Source organism: Urocitellus parryii, chromosome X, assembly GCF_045843805.1.
Source record: "Urocitellus parryii isolate mUroPar1 chromosome X, mUroPar1.hap1, whole genome shotgun sequence".
Taxonomy (NCBI): domain Eukaryota; kingdom Metazoa; phylum Chordata; class Mammalia; order Rodentia; family Sciuridae; genus Urocitellus; species Urocitellus parryii.
In genome coordinates this window covers 75,031,942-75,048,424 of record NC_135547.1, presented here as the reverse complement: position 1 = coordinate 75,048,424, position 16,483 = coordinate 75,031,942, and the positions used below count along the sequence as shown (strand labels likewise).

Here is a 16,483-nt window from a genome sequence, read left to right as displayed (position 1 = left end):
AATCCAATTTCCATTTTAATCAGTTACCTTCTGAGCATTTCCTATGAAGTTTTGCTTTGGTCTATGAATACAACAACTCCTAAAAAGGTATCTCCCAATCTGATAGGCTCCCAAACCAAATCAGCCACCTTTCCTGTAGTAACAGCATCTTTCTCTACCATACTGAAGAGTTTGAACTTTATCCTATAGAGCAGTGTTTTTGAGACTATATCTATAGGAACTCTAAATGTTCCATGAGATTTTATTTGAAACAAGGGTTCCATTTTCAGATACACTGGGAAATAGTACATTATCCCTTTTGGAAAATCACAATGTCCATTAGTATAATAAAGACTATGAAATATAGCCTGAGGTTGTAGCTCAGTGGTAGAACACTTGCCTAGCACATGTGAGGCACTGGGTTTGATCCTCAGCACTGCACAAAAATAAATAAGTAAAATAAAGGGATTGTGTCCATCTACAGCTAAACAAATTTTTTAAAGACTATTAAATACATTAATAAATATATCTAACTTTATTTAATCCATCAACCACCAAACTTAATCTTACCATTTTTTGTGTGTGTGCATTAATCATTAATGACTAAGTAATGTTATTGGTACATACAGTACAATTTAGGATATTCTGGTAGAAGCATTTTAGGAACAATAATGTATTTTAAGCAGCAAAGTGACTTGTTGGATTTAAGTTTTAGCAAGATTACCCTGGAAGAAGTCTGCTGGATGGTGAGATTAGAGTGAAATTTACTAGAATAGAATAAAAATTGTCAAGGAATTTTAGTGAGGGCCTTGACTAGGTGGTGAAGGAGAGAAGGAGAAAGGGCACTGGTTTGATTATTATTTTGGGGGTGGGTACCAGGGATTGAACTCAGAGGCACTCAACCACTGAGCCACATCCCCAGCCCTATTTTGTATTTTATTTAGAGACAGGGTCTCACTGGGTTAGCTTAGCACCTCGCTTTTGCTGAGGCTGGCTTTGAACTCACGATCCTCCTGTCTCAGCCTCTAGAGCCAATGGGATTATAGGCGTGTATCACCACACCCAACTGGTTTGATTAATATTAAGGTGGTAAATTTGACAGGACTTGAGGATAAGATATAAAGTTGGGAGGAGAGATGATTTACCTGGTATTGGGTACACTGAGGGTCAGGTGTTTGATCCCCAGCAATTTTGATCAAATTACTAAATTGGATATATTGGGCTATTGCTTACAAGGTAAAACTGGATTAGAAATACATATTTCAGGGGGCTGGGATTGTGGCTCAGCAGTAGAGCCTCGCCTAGCACAGGCAGGACCCAGGTTCGATCCTCAGCACCACATAAAAATAAAGGGATTGTGTTGTATCCATCTACACCTAAAAAATAAATATTTTAAAAATACATATTTCAGACCTGAGGCAATATAAAGTGAGAGAAGAGGGTGAGATCCCACCAAGGCCCAATCTTAGAGAGTTAAGTGAAGAAAAAAAAGGCTAATAGTATAAATGGTCTTTGAGCATTTTGTCATTTGCATTTGAAATGTGCCTCATATGGTTGCCTTGTGAAGGAAGAGACATCTATGTTTTTATTTACTCTTTTTATATTGTAGAATGTAGCCTTTAGAAACTTTTTGACAGAATTTAGTAAAGACTAAAAACGTACATATCAAGTGGATGGTTGCAAATACCTTGAGATTCTGAAGTCAAGGGATCATTATGAGGACAAGGTGACCTATGCACATGCCTATGCCAATTGAAAAATGAGTAAGGTACCTTTTATCTATCCAAAAGGCATGCTTGGTAGTGATGCAGGCATAAAGTAAGACTTGGTATTTTTTTGGTACTGGGGATTGAATCCAGGGTTGCTTAACCATTGAGCCACATCCCCAGCCCTTTTTTATTTTCCATTTTGAGACAGAGTATCACTAAGTTGCTTAGGGCCTCACTAAATTGATTAATCTAGCTTTGAACTTGTGATCCTCCTGCCACAGCCTCCTGAGCCGATGGGATTACAAGTGTGTGCCTCCACTCCCAGGAAGACTTCATATTTGAGGACAGTAGATTCTCACACAAAAACTTGTACATGAATGTTTATACTAGCACTATATATAATAGCTAAAAAGGTGAAACAGCCCAGATTTCCATCAACTTCTGAATGGGTAGTCAAAATGTGGTATATATGAACACTGGAATATTATTCAGCCATAAAATTTATGCAGTGACGTGGAGGAGTCTTGAAAAACAACCACAAAAGACACATATTGTATTGTTCCATTTATACGAAATGCTCAGAATTGGCAAGTTCATAGAGACAGAAAATAGATGACTGGTCATCAGGGGCTGGGGGGAGTGGGCATTGACTACTAATGTTTACTGGTTTTTTTGAGAATGCTGAAAAAATTCCCAAACTAGATAATGGTGGCAATTATACAACTCTGAATATACTAAACACTGCTGAACTTTGCACTTTTAAGCAAATAAACATATGATATGCAAATTATATCTCAATTTTAAAATCGTATTAAGATTTTAAAAAATGGAATAGGAGCTGCATAGCCTTCATTTGAGTTCTTCAGAACCTGGGGTGTCAGGCTCAGAGAGGAGAGCCAGGAGAATAAAGTGAGGCTCCTCAGAGTCAACTCCTGAGAAGGCAGCACTGTGGCTAGGACTCCTAATGCCCTTCCCTAGCACACAGCCTTCCTTCCATTTCTTATGTTAGCAGCAGGTGAGTCCCATCTCCAAGGCAGGTGCTCTTACATGCACTCAGGTACATAGTCTCTTCAGTTACAAGAAAAGCAGCTTCTGTGCATCTGAGCAGCCATATTGGGTCTTATGCTGGTCAAAAAGTTTGTGCAGTGCATCCATATAGAGTGCGTGGTATTTGTCCACTATCTCCTGGCTTGGCTTTTCAATTTGGGGAAGTGGCAGAGGCTCACCAACTGCCAAGAGAAATGGGGAAAGAGAAGGGTGAATATGCTAGAATCTTCTCTTCCTTTCTGTCCTTTCCTGGGCCCCACCCTCTGGCACTCCAAGTCAACTCCCAGTTTTTCCACCACTACCACCAGAGGAAGCAGGTGGAGGCTGGGTGGGAGGGGGAGGCTGATGTAGAGGTTGCAAAAGAGGTGTAGTGACCTTGGAGCTGAGAGCAGAACTCACCCACTGTGACAATAGGCCGGCTGTATGGTAGGAGCCCAAGGGAGCCTTGACGGAAGCCTTTTCCATAGAAGACACAAAAATAGAAACCAAAGATACGGCGGAAGAAGCTCTGGAATTTGTACATCCTGCTGTCCTGATGGAATACCACCTGGTCATACACCTCAGTTTCTCCAAATGTGAAGGTTGGGACCAGATGAGCCCTGTAGGAAAAACCCAATTTACTTCCCAAACACAGACCAGGGTGGGAGTCTCCCTGAAAGAACATTTATTCATAGCCAGGCTCCCATATTTCTTGGGGGGTACTGTAGTACCCAGGGGCAATTTACCACTAAGCTACATCCCCAGTCCTTTATTCTTTTTTGAGACGAGGTCTCACTAAGTTGCTAAGGTTCTTGCTAAGTTTCCAAGGCCTCAAACTTGAGTCCTACTACCCCAGCCTTTGAGTTGTTAGGACTACAGGTGTATGCACTGCACTTGATGGGCTCCCATCTATTATGATAAAATCCCAGTGACTTAAAACAATCCTGTTTGCACTACACAGGGCTCCCCTATTTAGTATCTTTTTTTTCCTGAAATTTTTGAGGCCAGAGAGAGTGCTTTCTTTGGGCTAGTATTACAAGGACAAGATATGGGGATGTAGGGAGGGAAGAGGAGTTTGGTAGAGATCCCCAGAGACTCACACTGTGAAAAATCTTCTAGGAGGTGCCAAGGAGGGGAACACCTGACTCTTTTTGTTAGAAATCGTAGAGAAGATGAGGGTACCTTTGCATAGATACACATATATGATATGTTCCTCACTCAAGGGGACTATGCATAAGATATTAGATTGTGGGATTAGAGCAGAGAAAAATTGTTTCCCTTCCAGAGAATATGATAATCTACCCTGAACAGTGCCCTAGGTAGAGAATCAGGCTCCTTAAGTTCCTTAAATGAGAGAAGAATAAAAAAAAAAAAAACACTCTTTGTTGTACACATCTTTGTGAGTTACTAATAGCAATCTCTCAGCACCTTGACATATGTTACCTTACTGGCTCCTCACAGCAAAGACAATGGAGGACACAGTGGGGGATCCAGGACCCAGTTTCAAAAGGGAAAGTTCACTCAGACAGTCAGGGTATGGCAGGACTTCAACTAGAATCCAGGACTCCCTGTTCAAGCTCAGAGCTCTCTCACCTGCATCCTATTCCAGTCTGATGGCAGGTTCTTGGGTAAGATCCTTAGATACACTTCCCTCTTCTCTTCAGTGTACAATAGGATAATCATCCCTCTCTCTGGGGAGCTGGATGCTAAACTAATGGAGGCACCCTATACCTTCAGCATCAGATTCCTTCTGTGTATCTCTTAAGTCAGAGTGGCTTACATGTATTGGTCACTTATTATATGCCAGGCACATGGTAGGTGCTTTATGTGGATGAATTTTTTCAAAGCCCACAATCACCTATGGAACAGTGACAATGATTAGTAGTCACATTATGAAGATGAAAATATGAAGCCTCAGAATGGTTAAGTAACCCACCCCAGGGTGCACTGTATGTCATGGAGTCAGGATATGATTTATTAATTATTATTATTTGCAGTGCTGTGGAAAGAACCCAGAGCCTTGTGCATACTAGGCAAGCTGTCTACTACTGAGCTACACACCAGCCTGTGCCACAGGTATTTTAAATCAGCTCTTACACACAAACTCACTCAACTGTAATGCCTTCTGCACTTCCCATTAATAGACAGATGAAGATTATATCTATCAGTCATTATAGAGATCATGTGGGTATCATCAGTATACTAAGGCAGCCCTAGCCCCTGACATTGAACCTGGGCTTATGGTTTGGTTTCTGGGAACTGGTCCAGCTAGCTCAGAAAAAGTGGATGACATAAACCTTTTGGAAATTCTACACCCATTTTCCTACTCATTTGTAAGTTCTTGAGGGAAAGATTGTATGAGATTCATCTTGGAATAACCTACAGGGTCATGCTTCTCAGACAGGGTGATCCACTCCGCTGAGGAGGACACCTACCCATGCTGGAGGGCTGTACGCACAAACCCCTTGCGCTTCTGGAGGATGAGAGTGGTGGTGTTGGGCACACTTTGCAGGGCCTCTCCCACTCCTCCCACTACAATGCCCACGAGGTTGCCAGTGCCATGGCTCAGCAGGTAGTCGATGGCTGGCTGGCTCACAGAGCACACACCTGGAGAGAATCAAGCAAAGACAGGAGCAAACTGATTAGGAGAGAAGAGGGCTGTGGGCACATTTCACTTTGAGGCAATATATCCATTTTGAAGGAGGCACTGGGTGGAAGCTGCAGCAGGAAGATTTTTAGTGGGATAACCAGAGGATTTGCAGAATCCCAACTTGGATTCTGTTATATCCGTGATAACAACAGCTATTGTCTGTTGAGCACATACTCTGTGCCAGGCATTATATTGAATGCTTTACTTACAATTTAGTCACCATACCATGTCTGAGGTCAGATTATTACTATTAGCACCATTTTACAGATGAGGTTACTGAGGTCAGCAGAGATTATCTAATTTGTGCAAGATCACACAGCAAGTAACAGAACCAGGAAGATTCAAACCCAGGTAGATTAGTTCCGGAAAATATGCTTTGGACTACTGTGCTGTGATTATGGGGAAAGGGGGCTTAAAAGGGATATTTCTAAGCATGGAAATGGATCAGAAGCTCCAGTGAGTGTTATCAGAAGCACCTTTGGCCATGAGATAATCCCTGATAAGGGGGATCTTGAAAAACCAGGACAGAGTGGCCAAATGAGGAGTGATGCCTGGGAAGGTCTTCGAGAAGCCTGTGGCCTCTGTGCAGAAGTTACAGAAGGCACCGAAGGTCAGGAGACCATGAGGGTGAACCCCCATGAGGTAGTTGTGCTGGGGTGGCAGGTCTTTAGTCTTCAGGATCTGTAGTCATGGAGAGAAATGCCAAAAGATTGGAATGAGCTCACATGGAAAAACCAAGGTGAAGACACTCAGGAATCTAGGTGCTTTCTGAAACAGCTTTCCAATAGATAGAGCATATATGGGTTTCATGAGGCCCAGGTGTTGGGCTTCTCTTTCCTGGGGCAACAGGGCAGAATCTAGGCCAGCTAGAACTCCCAAGTTTCTTGCCTGTGGCCGTTAAGTACTCTCAGCCATCTATGTCAGTGTTCTTGATACATGCTGTCATTTTCTTTGAGTGCTGTTACCTGATGCAGGCCAGGAAGCTCTGTTCTAAAAATTGGGACAGAATTCATGAATCTCTGTTCAAATAAATTCCTTTTAAAAAAATTGTTTATAGTTGTAAATTTTTTATAGATGCCTTTACTTATTTTTATGTGGTGCTGAGGATCGAACCCAGTGCCTCATGCATGCTAGTCAAGTGCTCTGCCTCTGAGCTACAGCCTCAATCCTCAAATAAATTCTTTAGAATTAGAAAATAAATAAAAATAAAAATCAGAGCAGTCATCTACTGCAAAGAGTGCCCAGAAGATGAGCAGAACAGTACATTTCTGGAACCTCTTCCTGGTATTGTCTCCCCACAAAACCTTTTAGTATTGACCTAGGTGACTTTTATTGAACCTTGAATACCCTGTATACATTTCACCATCTCTGGGAAACCTTTTCTTAGTATCCTCCATCTGAACTACTTCTATGCCTTGTAGCAAACTGTGATTATATATGCATCTGTCTTTCCCATTAGATGTGAGCTCCTTGATGGCAGAGAATTGCATCCTACCTACTCCACTTTACCCCAAATAAGCGGGTCAGAAGAAGATTTAGATCCATGTTTGTTAAACTGAACTGAACTCTATTTGCCCTCCATCTGTGTCATCTGGCAGGTTATGCCAAAGGTGTCCAAAATATCCTAGCAGAGTGCAGAGGATCCTGAGGTTATCTAACATGGACTGAAACTCCTCTAAGATGCTTATCTTCCTTAGGGACAAACCTAGTTATTTGGTATAAATAACAAATACTGGAATTTGGGAATCTGTATAGGACATTGAATAAGAGACACTTACTGTAATGGGGAAATAGTCCCTGATGTGAGTCCAGACACACCAGTTCCTCACCCAGGCTGAACGCCTGCCACCTGAGACAAAAATGCCAGAAGGAGATGATATCAGTATGTGCCACCCCATAACTCTCACTTACCCAGGCTTCCCAGGCAGCTTGGAAGGGTCATGGCTCTGCTAGAGAGGTGGGAAGGAAGAGACCTAGGAATGTCCTGGCTGGTGTCGCTCTTGTGGCTCTGAGAACTTGGAGGAAGGTATGATGTGCAGGAGTCAGCATGCAGGGGTACAGGTTAAGATGGAACATTTCTTCTAGGTCCACTAGTCTTACCTTGCTCTGGGGTCTTCCAGTCCAAGAACAACCAGACAAAGTAAAATGCTGGCAGTGGCCACAAGGATGTAAACAGCAGGTAAATGAACAATGGCTGCAAGATCCAAACTGAGGAGGGATCATGTCAGACCAAATTTGTAGTGCCCGCAGAACTTGACTATGTCTAGTCCCATTACCAGCTCTTTGTACTACCCATAATTCTGGGACTGGCCCTCAGCATATTCCAGGCTCTGACCATCCATCATCCATGGCTACCCATGCTTCAAAAATTTCTTCTATCATTTACCATATACAAGTCTTACTTCTCTTCCTATTCCTTGTCCCTTTCCCTCTACCTCCCTACTCAGTCACCATCCCATACTCCTGATCTCTTCTTGTCACCAGCTTTATTTTTTTTACTTCCACCCCCATTAGGAAAACATTTTTTTTCTTCTTGTCTCCCATCTCCCTTCCTACCCATCATCCATGAACCCTTGTTAAGCCACTAACCCACTCTCCCTTACATCTATACTATCCATCTCTCTATACCTGCTCCACCTAACATCTCCATCTCTCTGCTGTTTCCTACCCACCATTCTTGTCCTTTTGCTCATTTACCAGTCCTTCCATTCTCCTCCCTCATGCTACCACCCCTCTCCCAGAGTAGAAAACTCTGTGGTTCAAACACAGACTATACTTCTCTAACTCTGTAATACTAAGGGGTTCTCTGTCCCACTCCATATTATCATAAGGGAGCACTCCCTGGGTCTCATTTCTCCTCTCTAGATAGGGAAGGTTAAGAAGTAACTGAAGTTACTTGGATAACTCATGTCCATCATGACCCTGTGCCACCTCCTCCCCTTCTCTCACTAGGCCCTGGGGCTGTATCTGTTCCTTCTCCAGAGATTCCTTGACTCTACTCTCTAGTACCATCTCAGCTGATCAAAAGTCTGGAAATGAGACTTCCCATGAAATCACCCAAGATCTGGCCCTGTCTTCTGACTTGGGCTTCTTGCTAGGTCCTAGGTCAGTACTTACAGATGGCAAGGTAGCTCAAGGGCCAGTGCAGAAGAATCAGACTCTGGAAGTGATTAGGCTGCTTAGAACAAGGCATGATGCCCAGGAGCCTAAGGGAGACAAAGATCCCAGAGCAGTGTTCCAAGGAAAAGTGGAAAGGTGAGTCTCTGGAAGCTCACTCAATAGTGAATGTATATAATGACTATGAGGAGTTGGTGCCTGCCCTCTCCCCTCCTTGTCCTACCTCACTCCCACCCACTGTAGGGGCAGGCTCTAGAGTACTGAGGACTGCCCCATCAGGTCAGGCCCTGCCCATCTGCCCTTTGACTCTCTTTCCTGAGATTATTAGGACATCAGACTGGAGAAAGGGGAGAATAACTGCCATCTTGTCCAATTGACCCAAAGACCCAAAAAGGGGAAAGCCCCTTCAAAGGGCACTCAGAGACCATAGGGGTTATGAGTTTAGGGAGATGATTGGTGGGGAAAAAGTTCTGAAGAGGTCATGGGGGTGAGGAACACCAGTGATTAGGTCTCTGCTGCCCTGAAGTAGTCCAGTTTTGGTATACCCTACCCCCATTACTTTTAATATAAAAATTTCCAAATATACACAAAACTAGACAATGCAACAAAATTTCATGTTCATCTTCAGCAACTACTGTTCAATCCTAGCATTGAAAAAAAGAAAGACTAAAAACCAAAACCTAAGGAAACAACAACATAAAAAAAAATATATATTAAACTTTTGTCATACTGATTTCATCTATCTCCCCACCTCCAACCTTTTTGGGGGAGTATTTTGCACAATTCTAAACCATCAGATATTTTATACCTAAGTACTTCATTATGCATCTACAAAAATACAGATATTCTCTTCCATAATAATACCACAACTATCACCTTTAGCAAATCTTAACAGTTTCCTAAAGATTTAGATTTGCTAAAGGTGATAGTTTCCTAACAGCATCTATACCAAATCTGTGTTCAAATGTCTTTATAGTTCACTCTAAACAAAGTTCATTGGTTATCTTTGGATGTTATGCATCTCTCTTTCTTGTTTTTTTTTTCTCTTTCTCATTGTAAAATAGAACCTAAATAAAAATACTTACAACAAATGTATAGCTTAATAAATTATTTTTTAAATATTTATTTCTTAGTTGTAGTAGGACACAATACCTTTATTTTATTTATATATTTTTATGTGGTGCTGAGGATCGAACCCAGGGCCTTGCATGTGCTAGGCGAGCACTCTACCACTGAGCCACAACCTCAGCCCCTTAATAAATTATTATTAGATTAAAAAACTTATAAGCTGGGTGTGGTGGCACACACCTGTAATCCCAGCTACTCAGGCGTCTGAGGCAAGATGATCACAAGTTTGAGGCCAGCCTCTACAACTTAGCAAGACTCTGTCTCAAAATCAAATTTTACATGGTGGCACATGCCTATAATCCTAGCAGCCTAGGAATCTGAGGCTGGAGGATCATGAGTTTAAAGCCAGCCTCAGCAATTTAGCAAGGCCCTAAGCAATTCAGCGAGACCCTGTCTCTAAATAAAATATAAACAAGGGCTGTGAATGTGGCTTAGTGGTTGAGTATCCCTGGATTCAATCCCTGGTACTAAAAAAATATATATATCAAATTTTAAAAAGGCTAGGGATGTGGTTGGGGTTGTAGCTCAGTGACTGAGTTCTTGCCACTGAGACACTGGGTTCAATCCTCAGCAGTTCCACATTAAAAAATAATAATAAAGTCAAAAATATTCTGTCTATCTACAACAACAAAAATAAATAAAAAGGCTAGGAGTGTAAATCAGTGGTAGAGTACTTGCCTAGCATGTGTGAGGCCCTGATTTAAATCCTCAGTACTACAAAGCAACAACAACAAAAACCCACCTAGTAATCACTGCTAAGTAAGGAAGTAGAAATTTCCTAACCACTCCAGAAAGCTCTCCATGTACCCCATTCCATCACAACCATCTTCCTCCCAAAGTAATCTTTATCTTGACATTTAAAGTCATTATTTTCTTATTTTTCTGTGTTTTTTTCATATCCATATATACTTCCCTAATGACTATGGTTTGTTCTTGCCCATTTAAAAAATTTACCTGTCCTTTAAATATTCTTTTTAATTTTGGAATAATTTTAGATTGATGAGGATGGTTGCAAAGGTAATATAGAGAATTCTCTGTACCTTTCACCAGTTTCCCCTTTATCCTAACACATTATGTGACTATGTTGTGTTTATTGCAACTAAGAAATCAATATGAGTGCATTTTTATTAACTAAACTCCCCAGATTTTATTTGAATTGCACCCGTTTTTTCACACATGTCCATTTTATGTTCCAGAACCTCATTGGGATTCAACATTGCATTTAACCATCATATCTTCTTAGTGTCTTCCAATCTGTGACAATTCCTTGTCTTTCTTCATCTTGGCACCTTTGAAGAGTTCAAGTCTGTTTTAATGTTCAGGTTCCCCCCTCCATCTGTTCCTTACCTTCAGAGTTAGCTGTTGAAGAACCCACAACATTTGACCTTTAGAATTTCCCAGTCTGGATCCACATGTCCTTCTATATTTCCCGCAGATTGGCAACTGGATTCAAAGACTGGGTAGGATTTGGGTCTGATCCCTTTGGCAAGATCTTAATTTGCTTTTATTATAGAATGATTTCCTTTCCTAATATCCTTTTTTTCTTCATGACTTTGCCTTACTAAAGACTGTTTTTCTTTGGAGTAGATCAGTCTTCTAGGCCTCAGCACCAGATCCATGATCAGGGGTGGGTTATGGAGCCTGGTCCCTAGCTGAGTTCTGAATATAGGCCAAAGTAAATAAGAAGGACAAAACCCTCATTCATCTCCGATTCCGGTCACTTACCTTGTAACTTTATGTCCATTAAGGCAAATCAGGCTGTGTGTGTATTTGTGTGTTGTTTTTTGCTTTTCACACCTGAAGATTGTATGAACCTAAATTAATTGGGACCATATCTTATTTGTCACTGTAACTGTTCTTACTACCTAGAAAATCCTAGGCCCTCCATGTTGAGTGAATAATCAGTGAGTATTTTAGTTTTGAGGGCTGTGATCAGATGGTTTCTTACATGTAATGAGATTACTGGAGTCCTATGAGAGAGTTTGTCCTGAGACTTCAGGGGACAATAGGCTGTGCAGTAATAGAGGTCAAAGGGCTCATTACAAAAGGGGAGAAGAACGAAAGAGAAAAAGGAAGCAGGTGTTGACCTTTGAGGCAGTGTGGCAAAAAAGAAAGCTCCTCATACTTTGCCTCTCTTACCCCCAAGTGCTTGCTGATTAGAAATCAGCCAGGCCCTAGAGCAAGCATTAGCACTCAGACATTGCAGCACCACTGCCCTGCTGATATGTTGACATCCCTGTAGTTGAGGGCAGGGCCTTATCCCTGGCAATACAGGGAAACTTAGCACTCTGTCTTTCCGGGAGAGAATGTTGTGGGCCTGCACCAACTCCCTCTCCACACTCTCTCATCCTTGTAAATTGTCATCTCCAGGAAGCAAGCCTCCTTGGTTAACTTTTAATAATATGTGAATTATCAGTTTTTCCCCTCTATTTCCTCCTGCTCTCTCCCCAGAAAATGGAGGTAAGTTGTTGAGAAGTAATTAAGCTACAGAAAGTTTATCTAAATATGAATCACTCGGTTTAGCACCAGATTCCAGCCCTTGCTTTAGTATTTTAATGTTTAAAATGTCAAGGACCTCCATATAATAATTGTATTCTTATCTCAATTGAGGAATATATGATAAATCAAAGCTATTGTGTGTATATATCGTGACCATATTTGCATACATTCAGAAAATATTATTTATTCATTCTAGACAACCAGGTGGCAATTTCTAGAGTACTTGTAATCATTAAGATACTTCCCCATGGGCTGGGGATGTGGCTCAAGCGGTAGCGCACTCGCCTGGCATGCGTGCAGCCCGGGTTCGATCCTCAGCACCACATACCAACAAAGATGTTGTGTCCGCCGAGAACTAAAAAATAAATATTAAAAATTCTCTCTCTCTCTCTCTCTCTCTCTCTCTCTCTCTCTCTCCTCTCTCTCTCCCCTCTCTCACTCTCTCTTAAAAAAAAAAAAACCCTGGGCTCTGGGCCTCTCAGTGTCACCAGTTGCTGTGTGTGTCCTCGGAGGACCGAGCTAGCTTGCAATAAACACCTCTTTAAAAAAAAAAAAAAAGATACTTCCCCACTCCCAGCAGTTTGCTATCTACCCACTAGGAACAATGGCTTATTGGGTTTTTTTTTTTTCAAAATGGAAATTGATTTCTTCTTTTTCCTGGTTGTGAAAATATCCAGATAAATCATGCAACTTTCAGAGGAAATTATAAAGGGAATAAAAGTCACTCATAATCTCACCACCCAGAAATAAACACTGTTAACTGTTATCTTGGTGTCCATCTTTCTTGACTTTTTTTTTTCTTTACAGACATAGCCATATATATGGTATCACTGTTAAAGAGTTTGGGCTCTTGAACCTAACATGTCTGAACCTCAGCTCTGCCACTTAAGTAGTCTATGGCAAATGACTTAACCTTAGTGCCTCAGTTTCTATGAAAAACAAATACTATGCATATCATAAGATTTTTCACTTATATAAAATAATTCATATAGAACACTTTTTTGTGCTTTGCTTGCATACATGCTTATTCAAACTTTAATAAATGTTAGTCCTAATTAATTAAAACCTGATTCTTTATCCCATTTCATAATCTGCTTTTTCACTTAATGGTGTACTGGTGCATTTTTCTGTCAAATTTATTCTATAGCATCATACATAGCATTTCATTGTACAGGGATGCCATAATCCATTTAACCAATCTCCTGTTGTGGAGAAGCACAAAGATTTAGACAAGTCTCTTCCATACAAAGGATATATTTTTGAGTCTTTTAGTGGTAGGTGAAATGTCACTGATTCGAGAATGTCCTTTACTTATAGGTCTTTCAGTAACACCACTCAATGTCCTCTCCCCCAGCAGTTTTTAGGAGTTTGGGGTAGAGAAGTTAGAATGCATTCTTAAGCCTCCATGAACCTAAGTGGGGTACAGGGACCAGGGAGCCAAATCAGTAGAGTCCATCTTTCTCCAAGGAGAAGACTGGGTCTGAGAAGGACTTGACCCTCTTTTCCAAACATCTGGGGGAGCAGGTTTCATGATGTTCCCCCACATCCTACTAAACCTGGCAGGGATATTGATTAGATTCACCTCAGCATGAGCTGAGGAAATGTTCAAGTGCCAGCCAAGTCCAGTGCTGGGGTGTAGCCTGGAAATAGGGGCTAGTAAGTGATGGATAAATGAATTCAGTCTGTACCTAGGATAAACTAGGGTAAGAGACCTGTGTTTTATCAGTGTGCTGGTTTCTGTGTTTTCAGGTTGTTTTCTTTTCCTTTTGAGAAGAAAGAAAATGAATCTAGTATTACCTGAACTAACGGTGAGAGTGTCTTGCAATTTCCTAGGCCAGAATATCTGGGGCATCCAGGGACTTTCTGGGTATGTGGGTGTACCTGGCCATCCTGAATTGTGTCAAGGCAAATGAAGTAATAATCTTAGGAAACTTGAGGACGTAGAGTCCTGCTTGTTAACAAAGTATACTGATCTTTCCTCCTCCTTCTTCTTGTTTTTTTTTTTTTTTTTTTTTTTTTTTTTTTTTGGTGTGTGTGTGTGGGGGGGTGCTGGGGGTAGAATCCAGGGCTCACACATGCTAGCCAAACAAACACTCTACCACTGAACTACATCTCCAGCCCCTTTCATTTGTTTTTATTGTTGTTTTTATTAACATAACCTCATAGAATTGTGCTAAACATAATCCTGGGTTGATGACATAAATTGCTTTATGGATGTCTTTTTTTCTATTATCTATCTATCTATATTTATTGATCCATATTTTTCTAGTAGGAATTTCTCTCTTGAGCATTCACATGAAAAGTATTGTCTTGCCCCTAAATCACAGCTTAGTAGCTTGTTGTCTAGCCTTGGCCTTCACTTCCTTCTCTGAGGACTGAATGTATCTCCTTGATGGCACAGCTTTAGAAATAGAATTCTTTGCTTTATCTTCAGTCACCAGCCTATAACTATTCATCAAAACAGCAACAAACTCTCAATTGAGTTGTGTCACAAGAGGATGTGGGCAGCAATAGCTAAAGTAGGTCACAGAGAATGATGTATAGTGTCAACACTCTCCTAAGCCAATTCCTAGTCATGTGGAGATCTACATATAAAAAAAAAAACAAGTAAACTTAAGTCTTAAGATCTGGGTAGGTCAGCAAGGTGGGGAAGTAAAGGCAAAAACAAACCAAAACCAAAAGGCAAGTTCATTTTAAAAGGTGACAAAGTCAGTGGAAATCATCTAGGTCTAGTCCTGGATCAGAGGTTACTGGAGCTCTGTCAGTCACAGTGGTGCACACTTGTAATCCCAGCTTCTTGGGAGGCTGAGGCAGGAGGATCACAAGTTTGAGGACAGTCTGGGAATTTAGGGAGACCCTGTCTCAAAATAAAAGTAAAAAGGACTGGAGGTAGAGTACCCCTGGGTTCAATCCCCAGTATTCTTCTGCACCCCCCCCCACACATACACAAAGGTTACTGGAGCTCAGAAGAGCAAGTGACCTTGATATCTCTGTTCATGAGAGTAGAATAATCAGATAGGAATCTTGCCTTGTACCCACCTGCTTTGGCATGCTGGGCCAACCTGCTATGAAGTGTTGCTGGTCAACTTCCTCTTATTTCAAGTAACCCTGCCTGCCTCTGGCTATCTGCCTATTTCTTCTAAGCTTGTTTTGTATGATTAACAATTGGATGAATTCATTCAGTATGGTATGTGCAGAAATAGCCAAGTTGGGGGTGGCAGAGACTGAGGATTTGTTCAGTGCAGTGTGATAGTTGCAGGAATGCAAACCATAGTTTGCAAAGAAAGAGCCTGTCATGTGAGGGAATATGCCTAGGCAAATACTAACTAGGAAGCTGTTTTATTTTCCCTGAGGTGATTGGACTGTGAGGAACTAAGGGCAATCAGTCTTAAGAGGAAGTATATTGGCTGCAAACTCTCTGGGGCCTATGTACCCTCTAGGGACTTGTAGCTTACAATTCAGGAGTGCCCATTCAAGCACAGGGTCATTCATCTCAGACATTATATTCTTAACACAGTAATTTACTCCACTGGTCCTTTGATGCTTCTGAATTAGCTTAGTCTCCCACCCCTCCCACTCTTGATCCCAGAGAGACCACAAGTCATAAAGAATCATAAAAATCTTCATCTAATCTTGTGGGAGAAGCTAGCTGGTGTGACATGACTTTTTCAAAGCCCCACCTTTATCTTGTAAGATATTGTACACCTGCCAAAGTTATTATAGCTTCTGGGAGTGGGTGGAGAGGGCTGCCTTTCACTCCAGGATAGTGGGGAATTACATCAGTAGATGCTCAATAATATTTGTCACATTAATTTTCTTTCTCATAGTTTGTAGATTGTTTTTTAACTTTTGTTATTTGCATTCGGGGGCCTCTTTATTGTAGCATTTAGTCTTTGACCTTAACTGATATGGAAACTGGTACTAGAAGGGTACTGGTACTATCTTAAAATCTACATTTTCTAATAGCCAGGCAACATGCAGTTAGAGAAAAGCAAGCGGACAAAAGTAAAGAGTTTATTTTTTGCTCTACTTGTGAAAAGACATCATCAGAGATATGACATGATGGCACTGAAGTTTGTTTGTTTGTTTGTTTTTGTGTGTGTGTTTGCTAGCTTTGTCTTTATTAGGAATGATTAATTCTTAATAATTTGAAATACATATTTTTATGTGTTCTTTTTAGTTATTCATGGCAGAAGGGTCAATTTTGACATATGTATACAAACATGGAGTATATCTTATTCTAATTAGGAATTAGAATTGTGGACTTGTGCATGATAAGGCAATTCATTGTGGTGTATTCATATATGTATATAGAAAACATGTCAGATTCATCCCACTGTCTTTCCTAGTCCTATCCCTGCCTTTCCTTCATTCT

At 41.0% G+C, this 16,483-nt stretch overlaps 1 protein-coding gene across 1 annotated transcript; it reads right to left on the bottom strand.

The window, feature by feature from the left end:
* Positions 1–2,762: 2,762 nt before the first annotated feature.
* On the bottom strand, positions 2,763–8,557 carry Awat1 (acyl-CoA wax alcohol acyltransferase 1). The gene is made up of 7 exons (XM_026399995.2): positions 8,482–8,557; positions 7,465–7,572; positions 7,143–7,213; positions 5,841–6,045; positions 5,150–5,321; positions 3,135–3,334; positions 2,763–2,917 (listed from the first exon to the last, which is right to left on the bottom strand). The coding sequence occupies exons 1-7, from the start codon at positions 8,555–8,557 to the stop codon at positions 2,763–2,765; spliced, it is 987 nt and encodes a 328-aa protein (XP_026255780.1).
* Between the last annotated feature and the right edge of the window lie 7,926 nt (positions 8,558–16,483).